At 40.4% G+C, this 22,907-nt stretch overlaps 1 protein-coding gene across 3 annotated transcripts in view; it reads right to left on the bottom strand.

Moving 5' to 3' along the window:
• Positions 1-22,907, bottom strand: part of arhgef10la (Rho guanine nucleotide exchange factor (GEF) 10-like a) — a 148,821-nt gene that overhangs the window by 9,362 nt on the left and 116,552 nt on the right. For all 3 annotated transcript variants that reach the window (XM_074639229.1, XM_074639244.1, XM_074639238.1), the window contains 4 exons: positions 22,242-22,328; positions 14,402-14,613; positions 12,267-12,424; positions 9,464-9,606 (listed from right to left, as the gene is read on the bottom strand). In XM_074639229.1, the coding sequence (XP_074495330.1) occupies positions 9,464-9,606; positions 12,267-12,424; positions 14,402-14,613; positions 22,242-22,328 (600 nt within the window). The remainder of the gene's footprint in view (positions 1-9,463; positions 9,607-12,266; positions 12,425-14,401; positions 14,614-22,241; positions 22,329-22,907) is intronic.

The raw sequence follows: 22,907 nt of genomic DNA, 5'->3' as shown, positions 1-22,907 counted from the left end.
AACTAATTTGCGTTATCATGTTAACCTTGACAGCCCTAATACTTACACTTAAATTGAAGAGCTATTGATGTTACAGAGCTGTCTGTCAATGGCTGTTATGAACGTTGTCGTCACTACCGCACTGCATTGTGGGATATTTATGCCGGCGTAATATCCAGTGTTTGCATACTGTAATATTTCACCAGAAATACTGTGCAATTTGCGTACTATTGGTTTCATACTAAGGTTTCGGACATAATAAAAAATCTCACATACTGTTTTAGTGTACTAAATAGCATATTTGTATGGACTTTCAGATGCAACAAGAAAGAAAAGGAAAAGAAAGAAAGGTGGATGAGGAGATGTAAAGACTTTATATAAATCTGTCAAACATAAACAAATCATAGCAACAAAGGGAAGTTCTGACTGTGCTGCCTGTATCCTGCTTCATAAAGGACACACTTTGATACCACAGCGTTTTAATTGGTATGTCAATTATTGTGACATTCATTTCAAAGTTGATTCACTATATTTATTAATTTATATCAACACATTACAAGATAACTGTGAGGTTGATAACTATGAGGTCAGTAGACACTCCCTGAATCTCACATTCAGTTGTTGCTCTACACTTGTTTTTCTGTAAATAAAGTCTAACTGTGCCTCCTAATTGTGTAATTTACACACGGGGCATATTTTTGCCTCATTCCCCTGGCTTCTATCTTTTTAAGAGCACAATGGAAAAAGCGAGTTTCAGGCACAGAGTCTTAATGAGTAGCTTGAAATAAATGCAATGAGCCTTATCATGGCAACACATGCAGCCCCCGCGGTCCAAGGCGTGACACGGGTTGGTTTGGGCATCATCTTGGAACTCATATCGCTGTCAAGGCATGAATTGCATGAGGCTGGGCAATTAGTCAGTGAGAGCGGGTGAGTGAAGATGAGAATGCATTCCCCCCCCACCCCAACCCAAGTGCACCGGCAGACAGGGATTACCACCTGTTTATGTGCCCTTGCCAGTGGGTCCTCCTTTGTTTGAAATTAGGGAAAAGGAGAGAAGCCTTTGATGTGTTTTCTCTTTTAATTGACTCCTCAGCAGTGGGTGCCTGCTCCGCCTGGGAAAGGATATGCAATGCATCTCTTCGTTTTTCAAGTGCAGCCATCAAAAAATTCGATATCCATAATAAAAAAAAGGCACATTTCACCTTCAACAACCCATTGCAATTCAAATTACGTTGACAAGTTTGAGAAGAAAAACACAGTCACACTGGGCTGTGTATGCTGCATATTTATCACATTAATCATTATCAAGCGTGGTGGCTCTAAAAGGGACTTCCGGCTAATCAATGGCTGGCATGCTGTAATTGTTGAATGCCATCTTGCTTACCATATGTTTGAAACCACCTGGAAGGCACTCTAGGAGGCTAAATGTATATATAGTGTCATTTAACTGGGATACATAGGAATCTCAAAAAGTGCCTGAAAATGCAAAACCTAAAATAAAAAAATAACGTACCCATTGTACGTTATTTTTTTATTTTAGGTTTTTATATCGTTCTGTGGCTTCCCAGTGGTGTTTTTTATGTATTCAAATTAGGGCTGTCAATTTATTAAAATATTTAATTGTGATTAATCGCATCATTGTCCATAGTTAATTGCGATTAATTACAGATTTGTTACAAATGTACCTTAAAAGGAGATTTGTCAAGTATTTAATACTCTTATCAACATGGGAGTGGACAAATATGCGTGCTTTATGCAAATGTATGTATATCTTTATTACTGGAAATCAATTAACAACAAAAACAATAGCAAATGTTGTCCAGAAACACTCACAGGTACTATATTTAGTATAAAAAAATATGCACATACTATATGGCAAACTGAAGCCCAACAGGCAGCAACAGCTATCAGACTATGACTTGCCCCAAACTGCATGTGATTATCATAAAGTGGGCATGTCTGTAAAGGGGAGACTCGTGGGTACCCATAGAACCCATTTTCATTCACATATCTGGAGGTCAGAGGTCAAGGGACCCCTTTGAAAATGACCATGCCAGTTTTTCCTCGCCAAAATTTAGCGCAAGTTTGCAGCGTTATTTAACCTCCTTCACAACAAGCTAGTATGACATGGTTGGTACCAAAGGATTCCTTAGGTTTTCTAGCTTCATATGATGCCAGTATCTTCACTCTAGCTTTAAAACTGAGCCACTAAAACTTAAAAATCGCAAGTTGCGTTAATGCATTAAGGAATTTGTGGCGTTAAAATTAATTTAGTTAACATTGACAGCCCTAGTTCAAATCCGAACATTCACATTTTGATCGAAGTATGTATGTTTTAGCATCAAATCCCAAACCCTTCTAAAAACTTTGTGACCTGACGTAGGTTTCTACACGATGACGTTCTACATACATACATGTATCCTTATCCATTCAGAGTGTATTACCCACAGTACCTTGGTTGAACGTTGTTTAGCGAATCTAAACAATGTACTGCCATAGACACCATGTTAGTTCGGATCCCAAAGTCACACAATAACACAAACCAACTCATTCATGCAGCGGTGGACCGGCAACTCCCATGTTCTGTGAGGTAAAATTACTGTTTTTGTGAATGTAGTCTGGTGTCTTTGAAGAGAACGATATAACAGCTTCAGTTCCTCGTTGGAAAGGGCTGTCTGATGGTAAGATAAAGCAGTGAAAATATTCTTAAGAACTGAAGCTGTTGTATCGCTCTCTTCAAAGCCACCAGACTACATTCACAAAAACAGTAATTTTACCTCGCAGAACATAGGAGTACATACAACACCTCTTCAGAAAATCCTAACTAACCCTTTCAGTTATTTCAAAACTCACATTATTTATAACCTTATTGATTAGCTTACTTTGGTACCTTTGTCACAGATTTTTGTTAACGGCTGAGTAGGCGTTTCCATGCGAAAAAAATGGAAAAGAACGCAGATAGATGTGCCTTTTAAATCATTGATTTAACATTCATGTTTTTACATGAATATCTTTTCACATTTAAGCCAATACTGCATGACAGCATTCTCCAAATGTTTTATCATGGATATACACCAAACAAAATTGAAAACGCTCGGCGCTCTGAGTCAAATACGGGATAAGTACAAGCTACAGCTGTTGCCCCCCAACCAACAACCTGGTATTAGTCTGCTGAATCCAGCGTTGCTTGCAGAGATGAGGTGGTCAGTGAAGCTTGACAGTAGTAATGTGCCCTTTACACTAAACTCGGCAGTGTCACACTAACAGCAGCATCCCTCAGCCAGCAGTGGGAAATAACAGCAGAGCTAAAGCCACAAACACTACAGCTGGTCTGAACAGCTCATTAGTCCTTCATTAAGCCGGGTGACAAGGTGTCTTTGTCCTTTCCTGAGTGCTACGTCCACATCTCCTCTTTGGGCTATGGCGAGGAAGTTGAGTGGACATGTGAGTGATAGGAGAAAGCAGGTAGAAAAAGAAATAGTAATGGGAAGAGGAAGGAACAAGGCCTGCCAGTCAGTATTGATCAAAGCCTGTATGTCCATACATGTCCTACTTTGTTAAGGTTTGGTTACGACTCCGACCTCCACACAATGTTGTAGTTTGAGAAGGAGATTGGCCTTTAGGAACTCACAAGCAGAGCTGAGATGTGTCTAAAATCATGATAAAATGTTGGTAATTTTGAACAAAATTATGTGTAAAAGCATGAAAAAAACAAAAAGTGCTGTATTATCGTTAGTCACACAGTAGGGAGTGTCATTTGAATCTATCTCCAAAATAAAAATGTCATTTGATTGGTTGAGGTTTTCCTTATTTTCTCCCCAATTATGTTGTTTCAAATTCCCATTATGTGCAATGATTGCTGCGGCTACCGAGCCCCTTTGGTCAGCCTGATGTGAATGTACCAAGGGTTTGTCATTTTGCAATTTTACTGACTAGTGCAGTGCCATTTCCTGTCTAGGGCATGGCCGTTCGGAGTACATGCCCGTTCGGAACTGACTAATTGGCTACCACTATTGCTGCTAGCAGCGTTGTCGGGGCCTGCCCGTTCGGAGAAGCGCGTGCCCATTCGGAACAGGCCGATTGCTTGGCCCCTGGGCGTGCTGCCTGGAACTGGTCATCGCCTGTTGACTCCAGGTAGGTGAAGAAGAGTTTGGTTGTAATGTTAGTATATCCAGAATCCAGCAGCAATACCAGCTGTTGTCAGCAGTGACAGGATCTTAGGGCTTCCTCCTGGACTACCTTTTTAGAAACATAAGTGGGTGGGCTGTAGGGCTGTCAACAGATATTGTATTGAATATATATTCAAATTGTCTGTCTGCCTCAGGCGCACTGAATGTATCACATGACTGGAGTCACTTTCATTAACTGAAAATAAATAATAAATAATTCAACAACAGCCATAATCGTGCCAGAGAACTCGGCCACAGAGAGAGTGACACCGAGTCCTAGCAGCAATCATTATGTTACGTCGTGTAAACAAACCACGTACATATCAGCTGTGTGCTCAAGATCAGAATGGAGACATGACCACTTAAAAGATGGATGTGTAGTACTTGCTATCTTCAGACTTTTGTGCATTTTAAACAGAAAGCACATGTTATATATTGTGATATTTACTGGAAATCATATACAATATAGACCACAGCAAGTAGGACAATTTCAGGCGATCTCCCTCCAACCAGCTGCCATCTTATTTAGGTTTTTGTAGTGAAATGAGGAGGCATCATATAGATACCTCCTCATTTCAACTGCACGAATCAGCAGTTCCTCGTCCATTGTGCCGCTTTCAAAGTGAGTGACAGGAAAAAATTGAAACTGGGCGTCTGATAAAAGTTCGGTGCCAAAGGCCCATTATTCTGAAACCCCAATAGTCCAAAAAATCTCCCCGCAGCCCGTTATCCTGAACAGAACCAATAGCTAATTATTATGCAAAATGACGCCAACCAACAAAGTCATTCAAGGCAACAAGATGGGAAGGTCTGATGATGTCATTCTGCATGATAATTAGCCATGTGCTTCTGTTTGTTGCACGGAGAGTGTGTATTTTCGGAACAATGGGCTGCCGGAACAACGAGCGGTCCCCCAAAACTACAGCTCAAAACGCGGCACTGTGCAGTGCTACGTCGCTCGTGGCCAGTTAGAGCATAATCTGCAAAATAGATAATTGAATAGTTTGAAGGTATGATTTTTAGAACGAATATTTGAATGTCAGACGTTCTTGGTCCCACAGAGGATAGATCCTACTATGGTGACCCCATGACTTTTTTTGGTGAAATATTTCAACATCTCAGGATGGCTTGGCACAAAGTTTGGCACAGACATTAATGGTTCCCAGGTGATGTATCCTGATGACTACTGCCACCAGCAGGTTCACACTTTAGATTTATACCGATATTCAGGATGAATTTTAATAACTTAGTGATCCTCTGACTTTCCATCTAGCATCATCATCAGGAAAAATTGTTTTGTCCAACACTTTTCTTTATGACCAAATACGTGCAAAACTAATTAAATTCCCATCAGGCTCAGTGGTATTCTGTGTTTAGTGCTAATTAGTAAATGTTAGGATGCTAGCGCGCTAAGCTAAGATGCGAACGTGGTAAACATTAAACCAGCCAGACATCAGCGTGTTAGCATCGTCATTATGAGCATATCTATCTTTATCTCTCTACTCGCAGCGATTCTACTACTGAGGTTTTGTCAGCAGCACTATAATTTTCGTGTATCCCCCCCTGGGGTGGAGTGTACATAATCAAAGAGTACAAAGCTGGGAGTACACACACACTCACACATATGTTTCACTGGTGATGATCCTTTGGGTTTCTGTTGCAGGCGATTTCAACCACATATAAGCATACAGCCGTATTTACCCAAAACAGCCCGAAAAGGTTATATTTAAATAACACTGTGTCTTCACAGCATCGACTGTGAAGCTTTAAAAAAGAGAGTGAATCAAGCAGCAGGGTGCCACGATCAGCAGCGTCAAACAAGACAGGCTACAGTGTCCAGCAAAGTCCTGGATAAATGATTAAAAAGTGCAGCAAATCTGACAAAGTGGCGAACATCCGCAGGGGAAAACAACGGAAAGAAGTGAAGTGAATAGGAGCCTGCGACCCTCTAGCCTTGCTCTGAGTCATATCTCTTGCCACAGGTGCCAAATACAGCTTCTCCAGATCCCGGATATGCACCGCAGCCCCTGTGAAGTCAGCCCTCTTGAGTCCATATTAGCGAGGAAGACAAGGTTAGCAAAGAAGTAACCAGAGCTGACCTGTTAAGCTCTGCGGGAGATACAGCGAACCAGAACTGTGCCTCTCCACTGCGTGGCCATTCAGCTGATTAAGCTCGTGTCTCCGGAGGACCGGGCCAGGGAGAATAGGTGAAGGAATAAAAGGAGGGAGACATCTCTAGCTCAGCTCACTCCTGATTATGAAGATCTTGAGGCAGACTCGACAAGCAGCTGCTTGCAGATTTGTCCGCTGCCTCTTCAAATTTGTTGCAACTTTTAAGAGAAAAACATGTAAATGCATGCACATAATAACTTTACATGATCACAGAATTTTTGCTGAATGTTGTTTATCTGCAGATTTTAAGTTCGGCATGAGGTCAACCAAAACATCAGTAGATAAAGGTTGTATATTTGCCAATTTTATAACATGGGTGGAAAAAAATCAATTTACCTATGTATAGTGATATTTTTTTTAACGATTTTTAATTGTTTTTTTAATGCCAGAATCTATATATTTGCTTAATTTGAGTCTATGTGGCGATAGAAGGAAGTTATCGCTTTTATTGTTGTAGTCTGAGTAACGTGATGTCATATCCGTTCTGTATCCGTCAACCAAAACAAACCACAGCGAGCTGAAAAGTAAAAGTAGAAAACGGTGGCGGGTCCTCGTGGATACGACCTGCAGCCTCACATTTTAAATCCAAAGTGGTAAACACTACACATACAGTAGAGTATGGAAACACTTTGGGTTGTCGGAAAAGCAGAGCTAGACATCACGGCTAAAGCTGAATGCTAACTCTGTCATGGACAGGAAATGTTATCGTATTGCAGTAACGTAAGGTCAAGCCGTCCGTCACTCTCATCTTTGCGGTCAAATCGGCCAACGCTACAACTGTAGAGCACCCATATAATGACAATTTATGTTAAATGTATTCAAACGGCCCCGATGGAGCTGACCATGGATGTTTAAAGAGAACAGAGCTGACGGGAGAGATACGGAGAGCTAGCAATAGACTTGGCGAAGTATACACGCGTGACTACGTGCAGATTTCAAAATAAGGCGTTAACAAAGAGAACTGTATATAGAAAATATATACATGGAAATAAGATTGAGTGAATAACCTGAATTATAAAACATGTTACATGTCCCTTATAAATAAAAAAAAAATACCACTAATTTGTGAGGGAAATGTCTTCATTCTTTGATTTTTGGATTGCTGGAAAAAAAATCATAAATCATGTCTGACAATGACTGATATATTTGACTTCAGGACATCTCTGACTACATTCCTGCTGAAAATCAAACGTTTTTACTACATCAATTTAGAGTAAAAGTCCCTAGAAGTGAATGATTCAACTTTTTCCCATGGTCTAGTGTTAAAAACGTTAACAAAAATTGCAATAAATCACAATACTTGTAGAATCACAATACTTAAAAATCGTAATACATATCGAATCGGCACCCAAGTACTGTGATCAGGAGATAGGTGTATCGTCCCAGACCTATTTCGTAATTGTGTTTTTTTCTGGAAATGTAGCCCATTTACAATGAAAATGGAAAACAAATATATATGACGTGGGCGATGGAACATTCATTTAGTATAGTAGTATAGTGTTTTAGTTTGTCTGGTTGTTCAAATTTAGCATCATATTTTTCTATGTCATCTACTTGTTTTTATCCAGGGAAGGTTTGCTTAGCACACATGCTCCTTTACAACAAAAGCCTTTTTACACAGCTACGCACACTCACATCTGGGAGCTATAATTAAATGGTAATGGTTTGCAGTTCGGTATCTGAATACCATATTAACATTACACAGAAGAGTTTGTGTTCTGTCATTCATTATTGTCTACCACAGCCGGAGAAGGCGCCCCCCTGTGCGCCTCTTATGACAGATGAACACCTTGGAGAATGACTACACAAAAATGGAAAGCATGACAGAGACAACACCCGGGATGATTTTCTGGAGATAATGGTGAGCATACCGTAACTCAGAGCTCAGAGCGCTACAGCTAAATGAAGCTTATTTGCGTGTGAGAGCTCCCAACAAACATTGTATGAATCTACAAAGAGTTTGATTGGATGTCCATGCAGCAGCTCCAGGCAGTAAATCTTCATGGCATCACATTTACAGAGCTGGCTCTGTAAGGCTGTGCGCATAAATCTTTTCAGAAAATGAAAAGCAAGGATTTTTTCCTCAAATGCGGCAAAAAAACAACAAAAACAAATAAGTAAAGCACCTAGTCTAGCAGTTTCACTTATGAACTCGTCCATTTAGGTCTTCAAACCGTGTTTTATTGAATACTGAGAATATGTACCAGCTGGGGAGGTGGCTGGAGTTGACCTTGGAAGTAGGGATGGAAGAAACATAACACATTTCCTTGAGGCTTATTCATGAACCAGTAAAAAAATTGTTTCAAACATGAGCTTTTGAATTGCTAAATATTATAATCTTTACAAATTTCTAAAAAATGTTTTGCTAAATTGCTGAAATAGTGCAAAGAACAATGAATACAACACAAATAAATACAATACAAGCATTATTTGTGCTCAATAACAACTTTGCAAATTTAATGACAATGTATTTAACCTATACTGTAAAAAATATTTTGCAATGTATGCCACACGACCTGGCCATCGAGTTCCAGTTATTTCCATCAGGAAAAAAAAAAATCCTTTAAAAACTATATACACAAACAGAAAATGAACCGAAAAGATGTGTGCCATAATCTAATATATGCAAAGTTAAAGGTGCAGTGTGTAGGATTTAGCGGCATCTAGCAGTGAGGTTGCATCCAACTGAAACTTCTCCTGTGTGGCAAGCATGTAGCACGAACAATCAAAACACAAACACACAAAGTCTTGATGCATTAACAACAGCAAAACTATATCATAGCAGTACTCGCACAGACGAATCGCGAGCTTGTTTATGTAAGACTGTTTATGCGAGTTGTGTGACAGTTTGTAAACAGATTTTTTGATATAGTTTTGCTGCCCCTATTTATTTCAATTCATCAAGACTTTTCCTTTAACGTAAATTACTCACGTTTAGAACACTTCAACAGTGCATTTGAGCAGCGTTGAATTGATGCAGCTTTGTTGCTTCGCCTTTAAGGAGGAATACCCATTTAAATAAAGCAAACTTCTGACAATTTGCTCAGATGGAAGCAGTTTTGCTTTGATGAAAATCATTGCCTGTTTTTTTTTAAGTTAAACTGCAACATTATGTGCCCAGTAGTGATGTAGTCATTTACCTGAGTGTTGAGGCTGGAGATGTCCATGACTGTGATGGAGTTCCCGCAGCTTGCCCACACCGAGTCATCTAACACCAACATTGTCCGAACCGGTTCTGAGCCCAGTTTCACACATCTGGAAGATTCTGGGTCCCAAAAATCATCTGGGGGAAAAAAGTAGGATGTGAATAAACCCTTAAAATGACTGGCTATTATCCCTGCTAGTATACAAGTTATAATAATATACTCTGAACACATGCCCCACTTCTATTTGAACACTGTCACATTGAGCAAGGCAATTAAATTAAATTCTTCCCACTTGTATCACAGCAAGTTAGCTTGGTGTTTACTTTCAAAATTCTCTTAAAGCTATTTAATGTCGCTGAGCAAATACTGAGGCATCAGTGGAGGGAGAGCTCGCAGTGGAGGCTCGTTTGTGACACAGTATGAACAACAGGTTGACCAAATAAAGACTGTGACTTCCATTTGAGTCGCCACGCACTGTTCGGCACAATGTTTGCACCTTTGCCACCCACATGCTAATAAGTCTGGTGTACACTTTAATCTACTTTCCACTCCGTTCCTCTCCCTCTCTCTCGCTCTCTCGCTCTCCTTTTTGCTTCATCAGTGTGAAAATGAAGCAGACCCTTTTTTTTTTCTTTGAGTTTTAATCATGTTGCAGTCACCACAGAAGCACATTATAAAGTGAATTACATACGCATTTCCTTTGCAATGCTTTAATGAAGCAAAATTAGAGAACGGAGTGCACCCAGCCATTTAATTAACATTTTGAGTTGTTTATTTCTGCCTTTCATAGCAGAATAGCTTCACGGTGCCTTCTGACTTCCGCAGGTTAATTGCTTGGCATGTTATAAAGGTCATTTTTCCACCTTTTCAAAATTCACTCATGTAAATGTCCCGTCGGCCCCATTGCGCTGAGCAAGACCATGCCAGCGCTTCTGCCTCTTTAGCGCAGCGAGGGACCAGGCTTTTTGTTCCAAAAAACGTCTCCGCCTCACGCTGCAAAAATATTTTCATTGTTGACAAGTTGTCATGATGTCTGATGTGCAAATCTCGGTGAGGAAACCTGCAGCACATTAATCACTAAGCAACTGTGTTTGCATGTGCTCATGCGTCTTTTGATAGAAGTCTCACCTGAAGCCTTAGCATTTCCTGGCTGCTTCCGACTTGTTTTTAGACAGTAGCACGCTAGTCAAGGGCATAAATCTTTAACAGATGTGCCGAATCCACAAACATTCCCCGGCACCCTGCAGAGCTTTTCTGCTGTCCTTTTTTTTTATACACAAAGCATGAATAGTAATATTTAATCGGCATGCAGCAGCTTGGTGTAATTAATCATCCTTTCTGCTTGGGAGGAGAGCAGAGGAAGGCAGGCGCGCTGACACACTGTGGCCAGGTAAGAAGAAGCCGGTGATAGAGCTATTGTGCTCCCGCTGGCTGTGAAGATGGCAAACTACTGCTGAGATGGTGTTAAGCCCCCCCTGGCCCTGCGCGATGCCTGACTAAACATGGCATGCCATCTACCACATGGTGAAATGTTATTTTCATACTTAGAGTAGGTGTGAAAAATCAGTAGGAATGGGAAGTATAGCGTAAAAGAGAGAGTGATTCTGAGGCAGTCCTTTGAAAGGCAGTCTAAAATTAACATAATTTCACAACATACTCTCATTCTGAAAATGGATTTACTGGAAAATATATCCCACGTGACTCATAATGCAAACATTTATCGGCCAAATGAGTAAAAACTATTTGAACACAAGAGATGTTTACTGCGGAGCTGCATCATGAATTTATAATGCATGAAAACAGTAAAACTCATTTGTACTAATTAATTCACAGTAGGAAAAACTGTTTTTTGTCTAAGCCCCTATTAGAAATTAACAATAAAATACTTTTCAGTCCATTTCACCGGTCACATCTCATTGGGATAAAAAAACAAATCTAACCAATCTACAAACGCAAAAAGGGATATGAAACATCAGATGACCTCATATCAATAAATAACCAAGAGAAGTATTCAAAATATAATTTATTGTTAAATTAATAAACCCTATTTATCTAATTAGGTTTGTATTGCTTTGATATAATCCAAATGCAATAACAATGACAGGCCTCATCATGTTTTGCATCTTGAATTAGTTTGGTTTAAAGAGGACCTATTATGCTTTTGGGCTTTTCCCCTTTCCTTTATTGTGCTATGTAGTTATTTTTGTGCATGTAAAAGTTCTGCAAAGTTACAAAGCCCAAAGTCCACACCAAAGGGAGTTACTCTCCCCCACAGAAACACTGCTCCTGAACTGCCTTGCTTGAAGTCCTGCGTTTTCGTCTTTAACGTGGTGATGTCACCACATTTGCATAGTATCTGCCTAGCGGCTAGTTTGGCAACGCCCTTAAACAAAGCTAGTTAGAATGGAGCTGGAGCGGAGTCCGAAGAGTTTGGTTTGGTTGACTAATCACAACAGAGTGGGTCAGCTGACCAATCAAAGCAGACTGGGCTTTTTGGTGGGTGGGGGCAGGAGCTCAAACAGAGCATTTCAAACAGAGGGTGAAAAGAGGTGCTGCAGCACAGTCGGTATGAGAAAAATAAAGTGTTTTTTAAACATTAAAGCATGTAAACATGTTTTAGTAGAAACCCAAAATACAAGTATGCACCTGAAAATGAGCATAATAGGTCCCCTTTAATTTCCCATCATATTTGACCATATAACATTTTAAAAAAGTGCCAGTGACAATTACACGCCCTCACTTCCCCCAACAGACCACACATAGAGAATGTTTACTGGCAACCTTGGAAGCACCTTACCGTTGTCACTTCTTCCATAAACCATCATGTTCCCGTTCCGCAGGCCTGCAAACAGGAAGCGGGAGGAGTGCTTCAGGCACAGCACGGGGCAGCCCTCTGGGTTACTGAGGGTCAACAGGCACTGTGCTGCAGTGTCCACACTGCCGTAGACCAGTACGCTGGAAAAACAAAAAAAGCGGCACAAGCCAACGTGATAAATGAGCGTCATTTGAAATGACAGAGTGCCTCGTTTTCATACGGTTTGATTTAACAGTGCACTTTGGAGCAAAGCATTGTGTATGTGCAGCCACTCTGTCTTTCTTGTGTTTGAAATGCCATCTGAACTTCGCTGCATCTTGTTGTCTTCTTCAGAATGATAAATGCACAGTGCTGTTTGTTTCTCTGTCTGAGACGAAAATGTTAAGCAGCATTGGAGCTGGCAGTCTTTCGAGTGTGCTAAAATGCTGAAAGGGTATATTTTTTATTTTACTGTATGTCTTTTTTTCTTTTTCCCTGGACAGACACTTACATTGAAAGAGAATGAGTCAGCATAAAAAAAATGCTGACATATGATTTAGGTTCTTATACAAATGACTGAACAAAACTGTAAATGAAAGTTACAGAGTAGTGGTATAATGGCTAAATGTAAAATTGAAGAATATTCTTTGTTTGGAAAAAAAAAGAAACAAGCAATTTATTCACAGTAACTATGACAGGAGACTGAGATTAAACCTACCGTCTGTTACACAGAGGGGATCAGATGGTTTATTGGATTTGAAAACAAAACTGTGATCTTAGCAGCAGTAGCGGTATTGATGCTGTGTCGGGGTATCAACTCTGATTTCTTGCTTTCATGAAATATTGACAAGCAAATCTATACAGTTAGAAATATCAGGGCACTGTAACAGTGGATGATACAGGATACTATTTTACAACAGAGGATGTGGAATATACTGGGAAAAAATGTCTTTATATCTGTTTTTTCAATATTGTTTCTATTTATTATTTCTACGGCTGTCAAAGTTAACGTGATAATAATGTGTTCGCGCAAATTCGTTTTAACACCACTTATTTCTTTAACGCTTTTTTAGGTTGTAGCAGAGTTAGAGTGAAGATACTGACATCACAAGAAACTAGAAAACCTAAGGAATCCGTTGGTAATCATGTCATAGTAGCTTGTTAGGAAGGAGGTTAAATAACACTCCAAACTTGCGCTAGATTTTGGTGAGAAAAAACTGTCATGACCATTTTCAAAGGGGTCCCTTGACCTCTGACCTCAAGATGTGAATGAAAATGGGTTCTATGGGTACCCATGAATCTCCCCTTTACAGACACGTTTACTTGATGATAATCACGCGCAGTTTGGGGCAAGTTATAGTCAAGTCAGCACACTGACACACTGACAGCTGTTGTTGCCTGTTGGGCTTGAGGTGCCATGTTATGATTTGAGCATAATTTTTTTATGCTAACTTCAGTACCTGTGAGGGTTTCTGGATAATACTTGTCATTGTTTTGATTTCTAATAATAAATATATACATACATTTGCATAGAGCAGCATATTTTCCCACTTCCATGTTGATAAGAGTATTAAACACTTGACAACTCTGCCTTAAGGGTACATTTTGAACAGATAAAAAATGTGTGATTTGTATCACGATTAACTGGGCAATCATGCGATTAATTGTGATTAAATATTTTAATCGATTGACAGCCCTAATTATTACCTCCTCCTAGGCCAAATGCCTTGGGCCAAGGAGGTTATATTTTCTCCAGCGTTGGTTTGTTTGTTTGTTTGTCTGTCTTTTAGCAGGATTACTCCAAAAGTTTGCGATGGATTTGAATGACATTTTTTGGAGGGGTGGAGTGTAGTACAATGAGCAATCCATTAGATTTTGGGGGCGATCCGGATCATGCTACATGGAAACAAACCGTGTTAATAATAAGCCGACCACCTCACAGTACCGCCAGTTGTGAGCTGTGATCTGTGATCTGTTTTTAAAGTCAGGCACCTTGGCGGAGGTCTGCGCTCTCCGAGTGCCATTCTAGTTTCCAATAAATCTAATTTCATAATTTGACCTAATTCTATAATCACTAAAAAAAAGGTTGTTGTTTTTATTCCTCAGGTGTCTGCAGCTTTCTGTGATCAGTCTCTTACCGCCCATCGTCTAATCCAACACAAATGTTGGCCGTGATCCCCGAGGGGGCCTTGTGAACTCCGGCCTCCACTTCCTCAGCCGGAGAAGGTTCTGGCACATATTCCAGACATCGGACAGCAGAGCCTACTTGCAGGCTCTTAACAGTCCTTGGCATTGGCCTGTTGAGTGAAAATATCTCTATCTGCCCATGCGAGCCTTCTCCACCAGCCACCTGTAGGGAGAAAAAAAAACCTGGTTGAAAAAGGTCAAGACCCCATGTTAAGCTGCACCAATGGACTGAATCATAATGCCACGGGTAATAAACTATTCTGCTGAAACAGAAAAAAAAGATAGGGAGAGTAGAGAGCAGAACCAGGCCAGCCTCCCTTAGATCATGCTTGCAATGTGCGTTTTCTGTCTTAATCAAATTGCGAAGGCCAGAGGATAATGTGTCTTTGGTTAAACATTCTCTACCTGTCAGCAATTTAGATTTCAAAAAAGTTCAAATCAATTATCCTTTCAGACCTTGTCGTTTGTAGTCCTCCCTCACTTTTTTTGAGTATCACTTAGAATTTTAAACACATTATGTAATGGATTCACAATGTCATCTCTGGAACATCAAACAATTCTTATAAGTCTGCGATCTTTTCATCAGCGAAGAACAGAGAGGCTCTCGTACGTTACTGAAAGGCTCTGAGTTGCTTATCAATGAGTTTTTTTTTTATGAGTTTACAAGATCAAGTGCCTGATTTATTATTGGAGTCAGTTCATGATCAAAATAAAATAATATTATTTTCAATTCAGTGAACAGACATTTGATATTAACATGTCGAAGGTCACATTGAACACTTGAAGAAGCTGTTCTCACCCAGGCTGTTCTCGTACACCGTTCGTAGCTTTACCTACGAAAAGTAATGCACTGTAATTTGTATATGTATATACCACATAAATCAATTGAAATGTAATCCACGTAATCATGGTGGGTCAAAAAACACTAGGTTATTTTAATCAAAACCCCGATCTTTTCCCAAAACTAATCAAGTAGTTTTGTTGCCTAAAAGCCATTTCACACCAAGCATGGATTTCCGTCCAAAAAATGTACACAGAAATTTATAAAAACTGATTTCGTGGGTTCTTATGAATTCTTGCACAACCCTACGGAACATTCGTGCGGGGGAAAAATATTCGGATGGACCTTGATTTCAGCGGATTTCCGTGTTTGACCAATGAAATCCTTTGTTCTAACTGATCTTTGTCATTCTGCATAATAATTAGCCAAGTGCTTCTGTTTGTTGCATGGAGTATATATTTTTGGAGCAATGGGCCTCCGGAACAATGGGAGTTTGTTTTTGGGGAAACAGACTTTCGGACAAATGTTTTTTTTTGGTCCAGTGGGAAATTTTTCTGACTATTGGTGTTTCAGAATAACAATGGGCCATCCCCTTCTCAACACCCAATAATGTACAACAAACACTACTATCTCAACAACCAAATAAAGGACAACGTATGGCTTGAGATCACCCAGCAGCTGAGATACAATGAAGATGATAATGTAGCTGATATGCACTTGCTAATATTATATGTTGGTCATGAAACAGGGCTAGAGTTAGCATCACATTTGGAGTCCAATTAGTTTATGCATTGTGTACGCTAGCCCCTTAGAAATTCTCTGCCTGGATTTGGGATGCTAATTTTGAATTTTTTTCTGACCAATAGCCAACCCTTGTTAACCGATTATTAAATGGTAACCAACAAGATTACTGCAGTGTATGTGCAAAATACCCAACTGAGTTCCCAGTTCACCCGTCTGGCAGCCACGTTGCTGCGTGCATAGTCGTGGACACATGCAGCCACTTTCCCAGTAAGTCTTCACTGCATCATTTAGTTTAGCTGCGAGGTTGGTGTAACGTAAGCGAGTGTCGACAGATCGTGTGTGTGTGTATGTGCTGTGTTCGCAGCTGTTGTGTTGCTGTTAGCTTCGTGCCCGCCATTGTCACACACATAAGGTCTGTCAGCCCTGCCTAACGTAAGCTAGTGGTCAACAGACCGTGTGTGTGTGGCGTTATAGCTGTGAACGTAGCAGTGCAGTGTATAGATTTTTTGGTGAATAAATGCTACAACTCCTCAAGACCCGAGCCAACTTCCTGTATATTGCAACACTGGCTCAGACTCACTTAAGGTGGGATGTTAAAGTCGACCAGCTATTTTCCTTAAAGTGACAAGCTGCTCCTCAGAGTTTTCCTCAGGTTTTTATTTATTTTTCAATATGTCTTTTAACCCTTTAATTGATAGCATTAATCGGTCAAAATTCTTAATGTCGGTTAACGGTTAATTAATACCATTCCTAGTCTGGATAGGTTTTTGTTGTGTGGAGGTGGAAACGGTTCATGCAGAAAATTCGCACTTCGATTTTCCCGTGCCGCATTTTCCCATCACACTGATGAGAATCGGCCTTAAACCTAACTAAGTAGATTTGTTGGCTAAACAAAACCACGTTATTTACTGTGAAGACGTAAATTTATTTTAAAAAGTCTGTATGAATGTAACAATCTGAAATTGACACGTTTTACTGGACATTTGAAGGAAAACACACGAAAAATGAGGAATAACTTTTTGTAAGATATCATACGAAACGCTGCATGAGTATACGTTGCCTTAGTACCAACGAATAAGTAAACACAAGCATAGAAATGGAGCTTTTGAAAGCTGGGACCTTTCAGGGGCTCAATCCGGACCAAGTTTCAACCAATCAGCGCCTGTAGATGTCTATCCCTTTTTGAAGAGGGACTTGTTTGTTAGGGTTTCTCCCAAACAAACAAGAAAGCAGCCTTAGATGTTATCAAAAAAAGGTCCACCAATCATACCAAGCTTCCCAGGCGGTTCACACCCCACAGGCGCTGGTGTCTGCCTCAATAGAGGCTTGATTTCCTAGGCACCACATTTATATTGGCCTTTGTGTAAGCCTGTCAAAGCCAATGCTGAGAAAACGAAGACAGCAGGAGCCCTCCAACCTATCTCTGATGCATTTCCAATTAAGGTGGCATTGCTCCTATTCGCAAACAATTAAAGTGTCGCTGTGGGTTTTCAGTATGATTTCATTCCGTCATTACTCGCCTCGGTGGATGTCCAGACAAAATACAATGTCCTTCTTGCTAAAAGAAGCACGGCTGCTTGCTGCTAGACACCAAAGATTTATTCTCTGTATGAATCAAATCGTGTGGATGTGACATGAGCTAAATATAGTCTTTAGCTCCTCTCCTCCACGCTCACCCTTATTTGCATGCAATCATTTGTTTGATTTGTATCAGCGTGCAGAATCTGGACAGGAGCGATCCTGTGGGCTCTTGAGAATGAGCCAGAACAAATAACAGTCTGATGCACAGGGTGAAAAAAAAGATAGCGAGGACTTATCTTGCAGCGACGAGCCCAAAAAAAACACCGTTTCAAGTGACTCTGTGTAACCAGAGCCAGAGGCATGGCCCCCTTCACCCAGACTCCTCCACAATTTATACATTAACCTGCCCGTCTGTACCTCCCAAACCCCTCCACACACCTCCATCACTACGGTCCCTGTCAACCAACACTTTCCCCTCCTCTTTTCAATTCAACACCCCCCCGACCCACTCTCTCTCCCCGCCCAATATCCAGTGCAAATACCGTGTCCTGACAAAGTCATCACTACTTATTTAGAGAAATAGATATCTGGAGCTGTGCCCTGGACGGATTCCTGCTCTCAGTTTGGGAGAAGCAAAAACTTCCCAAACAGTAAATGCTCTGCCAGCATTAATTAGATTGCTCTGGACGCAGCGAGGGAGCGTGGGAGAATAGTCATGATGGCACACTCGGCGCAATTATATTTGCCACATTAAAAAGCCAAAAACCATGGGTCACCAGATTGTTGATGTACTCTGAAACGGATGCGTTTCAAGCTCCCCATTACTGTGACACTTGCTATGAATTCTAACGTCCTGAATAAGTGAAGAAAAAGAGAAACAAAACGGCAAAGTTAATGGAGACTTTATCTAAAAAATGAGAGTAGGATGTTTGGAAAAGTGGGACAAGGAAGGTGAAGGCAAACAGGGAAACACTGGGGTATCAGGCCGATTAGACACAATGTCATTACTCTGATCAAAGCACACAGAAATCCCCATAGCCCATCTCACTTTAATATGATTAGTGTCATCCCTTATTTGACAAGCCTGCCAGGGAGGTAGAACCAACTGGGGGCGGGATTGCTCAGCCACTAATTATTCTTGCTGGATCGGCAAGCCTTCACTATTATTTTTTTAGTTTGGAGACCAGTTTGTTTTTTTGCTGTGGTTACATGTTGTACTGTAACATTCACTGAGCTGGAAAGTCAGATGTGCTTAGTACCCTAAGAGGTACATGTCCTGTTTGCAAAGGTTGGTTTCCAGAACTTCTGAGTAAGCAGGAATGTCCTGCCGAGTAAATTGACTCAGGAGATTTGAATTCTATTCATGACGAAAAGCTGTCTGCTGAAAATGTAGACTCTTAAGGTGCACAGTGTAATGCGTTGCTACGTGCTCCAAAGAAATAGGGGTCAGCATTTCACCTCTACTACTGGGTCCATACAATCTACATTTAAAGTCATCATTTATTAGAAAAAAAGCCAAATAATAACTAACAGCAGGGCGAGAATACTCAAAATTCGACAAAAATAAGTAAAAGCTGTATGGTCCGTGTACGTTTTTGGTAGTTTGTTTATTTGTTTGTGCCTGGGTTGGCAGAGATGAGGGCATGACTTGTGTTTTCATTTCTTTCTCCCCACTGACGGGGGACTGCTTTGCCAGGATGGAAGCGTGCGATGGCTCTGGAGGAAGGAGCTTCAGTTGCCGGCTGTGGTGGCTCGGATTGGAAGGCAGCGAAAACCGTGACACCAGGAGTCACAGCAGGCTGATTTCGAGCTAACTGGTAACGGAAGGTCTGTCTGTCTCCCGGAGCTGCTAAATAATCTACTCCCAGCGAAGTAGTCTCTTGGCAGCGGGGAGGACGAGGCGAGGATGCGAGTTGTTTTCTCGTTTCTGCCACTTAATCCAATCAGTGGGCTACCTCCAGGTCTGAGAAGTGAAGCCAATGCACAAGTGCCTTAAACTTGCATTCTTTCTAACAGCCAGCAGGGGGCGACTCCTCTGGTTGCAAAAAGAAGTCTGATTGTATAGAAGTCTATGAGAAAATGACTCTACTTCTCACTTGATTTATTACCTCAGTAAACATTGTAAACATGAGTTTATGGTCTCAATCCCTAGTTTCAAGTCTTCTTCAATACAGCATGATGTTCATTTGGGTAAATTATGGTCCCATTTAGTGTAAAATAGACCATAAAGCAAAGTATGCTTTAGGGCGTGGCTACATTGTTATTGACAGGTCACTACCACGGTGTTGTCCGTGTTTTCTTCTTACAACTTTAACCCTTTCAAGGTGTGTTTTCAGTTCATGAAAGATAATTATAACCTATTTGGTCGCCTAAAAATGTCTTATTCAGCATTTAGTTATACTTAGCTCCACCCTCTCGTGTCACTTCTGGTTGCCAAAAAACGACATGGCGACGGCCAAATACCAAGATGGCGACAGCCAAAATGCCAAATTTGAGGCTTCAAAATGGCAGTCCACAAACCAATGGGTGACGTCACGGTGACTACGTCCATTTCTTATATACAGTCTATGAATCCAATAAACAAACTATCTAAACGTACATGGACAGTGGATGTATAACTTCTTTGTCCTCTCATGGACATCTGAAGGCAGACTGGATGCTACAGTGCTAGAAAATGCTGCCCAGATGTTACACATTGCACCTTGAAGTGAAATACCTCCTACTAGCCGGATTTAATTTAAGACTTCTTTACAGATAGCATTCACCTCAAAGGAGCCACAGTCCTTGGGTCTCTACAGGCAAACATTTTCAAGCTGTTGAAATGTATCAAGTGTACCAACATTTATTCAGAATATGAAATGTGACTGTCTCCGAACACAACAAATGCAATCACAATTCAATCAAGAGGTGTATTTTCATTGTTTATTGAACAATGATCTATCTCAGAAAACCTCTAATATTTCTACATTCAGATCCAAACTCTTTTTTCTTTTGAGGCAAACTTACTCAAATTGAGTATTTGATAAAAAGGTGGGCTTGTAATGTAACATGAGCTTGACTCACTTTAAACTTTACTCCATGAAGATTTGACTTTGAAATTGAAAACATTCAAGTACCTTTCAAGTTTTGACCTGCTAAAATTCCAGAACAATACAAAAATAAATAGGACAATGGCAGGTGGGCATCAGATGGTCCCACACATTACATATTTGATTATTAGGCCTGTTAATTGTAGGGACTTGTTCTAAACTATGTGTAAAACACTAACGCGGCTTTGAAAGGGAAACGTTTAAATGCCATGTCATTTTAATGGTCAGCATTCAGAGACCTGAAAGACTTGGAATTTACATTGAAGACTTATGACTTTACTTGAGACTTGCTCTGACAGATTTGAGACTTGACTTGGTTTTGACTAGGGCTGTGTATTGGCAAGAATCTGGCGATACGATACGTATCCCGATACAGGGGTTACGATTACAATTATTGCAATTCTGTAAGCAAGGCAATGTATTGTAATTGTTTTAATCTAATTTTAGGAAAACAAGCGTAGTATAAAGAACATATCACCATATACATAACATCTAAGTAAAAAAAGTTTATTTTCAATCAGAACAGTGGGATCTGCATTTGCATTTATCACAGTCCCTGTAACATCCAACATCATAGCACTACTTTGAGAGGGCACATACACTGATATCGCAATACTCAATATTTTTTTCTTACACCCCAATCTTGACTTAATAATGTTCATCTATTTGCTGTATGCCTTGCTACTATGCTTTAGAAATGAATGACCATTATCACTACAGATATTGACTAAAGCAACTGCGAATGGTTTATTGTGCATGAACACAAGCCTTCACTCACTGTAGAGGACACATGCTGTACCAGTGTGACACACAGCATGTGGACAAACTACCTTTGTGCCTCCAAATGGTGTGGGAGGACAAGGTCAGGGGCGTTTAAGTCATCTGTAAGAGAGGTTGAAGGTCAGAGTGGTGTGTGCTCCTTCAAACACTGATATCACAGTGCCCTAAATGCCAGCTCCATCATATCTCATTTTCCCCATCTGAGTGAGCATCCAGTGCTCTTTTCTGAATAGCACCACAGAAGCAAAAGTCTGAGACACTGAGCCGTAGTCTGTGTCCTGGAGGGCCTACACTGGATTTAGCCACCTTTTAGGTCGAAAGAGGATTACCTGATAAATTGCCCACCTTCTCTAAACTGGATCGGGAACAAAAATTGAAACTTAAAGATTAATAGCAGATTCTCAGCATAATTTCTTTTCCCTTAACCCCCCCCTTTCTAGATCCAGCTAAATTGCCAAAAGTCCGCGGATTGTGATGTGATAGTCTGACGGTACAATTTGCCCCACTCATCATAAAACACTCTGCAGCAGTTACCTACCACTAGCCTTTATACTGTACTGTATTAATTCACAGTTTCTTGGCGACGTTTTACAGAGAAAAATGGTGCATGTCCCATTCTTAGCCTTGAGATACATTTTTTATTCTGCTTTTTAATGGATGGGAGCAGAACGTAGAAAGGACGTTTAAATGGTCATGGTTATTGTGTTAAAAGCGAAAATTACCAGCAACTTGTAAAATAGGCATTGTTTTTCCTTGTCATTTGTTTTAGTCATTTGGCATTCAATTGAGTGTGTGTGTGTGTGTGTGTGTGTGTGTGTGTGTGTGTATGTGTACATGCATGCATGTGTGTGTGTTTGTAAGAAAGCCATTACTTACCCAGAAGTAGCCTTGAGGTAAGGAGGTGCTCGCTGCAGAGAAGCCCAACAATGCGCAGTGAACAGGATTGTGGAGGGCAGCTTCAAGCTACAAGAGACAAAATGAATATTGATTTATTATGTATCATGGCTCAATACTGTAACCTTAGTGTTTTATTCTTTTGATGTAGTCCAAAAAAAAACACAAAACGACACTGACTGGTCACTTTTCACAAGGACGCTGCTGACTATAAAGTACCTCAACCCTGCCATCTACAAGAACTTTGTCATTTCACATCGTAGTTGATAGTACCCACGAGTCTCCCCTTTACAGACATGCCCACTTTATGATAATCACATGCAGTTTGGGACAATTCATAGTCAAGTCAGCACACTGACACACTGACAGCTGTTGTTGCCTGTTGGGCTGCAGTTTGCCATGTTATGATTTGAGCATATTTTTTATGCTAAATGTAGTACCTGTGAGGGTTTCTCGACAATATCTGTCATTGTTTTGTGTTATTTCCAATAATAAAATATATACATACATTTGCATAAAGCAAGCATATTTGCCCACTTCCATGTTGATAAAAGTATTAAATACTTACTAACACTACAAATCTCCCTTTAAGGTACATTTTGAACAGATAAAAAATGTGCAATTAATCACAATTATCTATGGACCATC

Source organism: Sebastes fasciatus, chromosome 1 (assembly GCF_043250625.1).
Source record: "Sebastes fasciatus isolate fSebFas1 chromosome 1, fSebFas1.pri, whole genome shotgun sequence".
Classification (NCBI taxonomy): Eukaryota; Metazoa; Chordata; class Actinopteri; order Perciformes; family Sebastidae; genus Sebastes; species Sebastes fasciatus.
The sequence above is the reverse complement of the archived record's forward strand: the minus strand, read 5'-3'. Positions and strand labels throughout refer to the sequence as shown.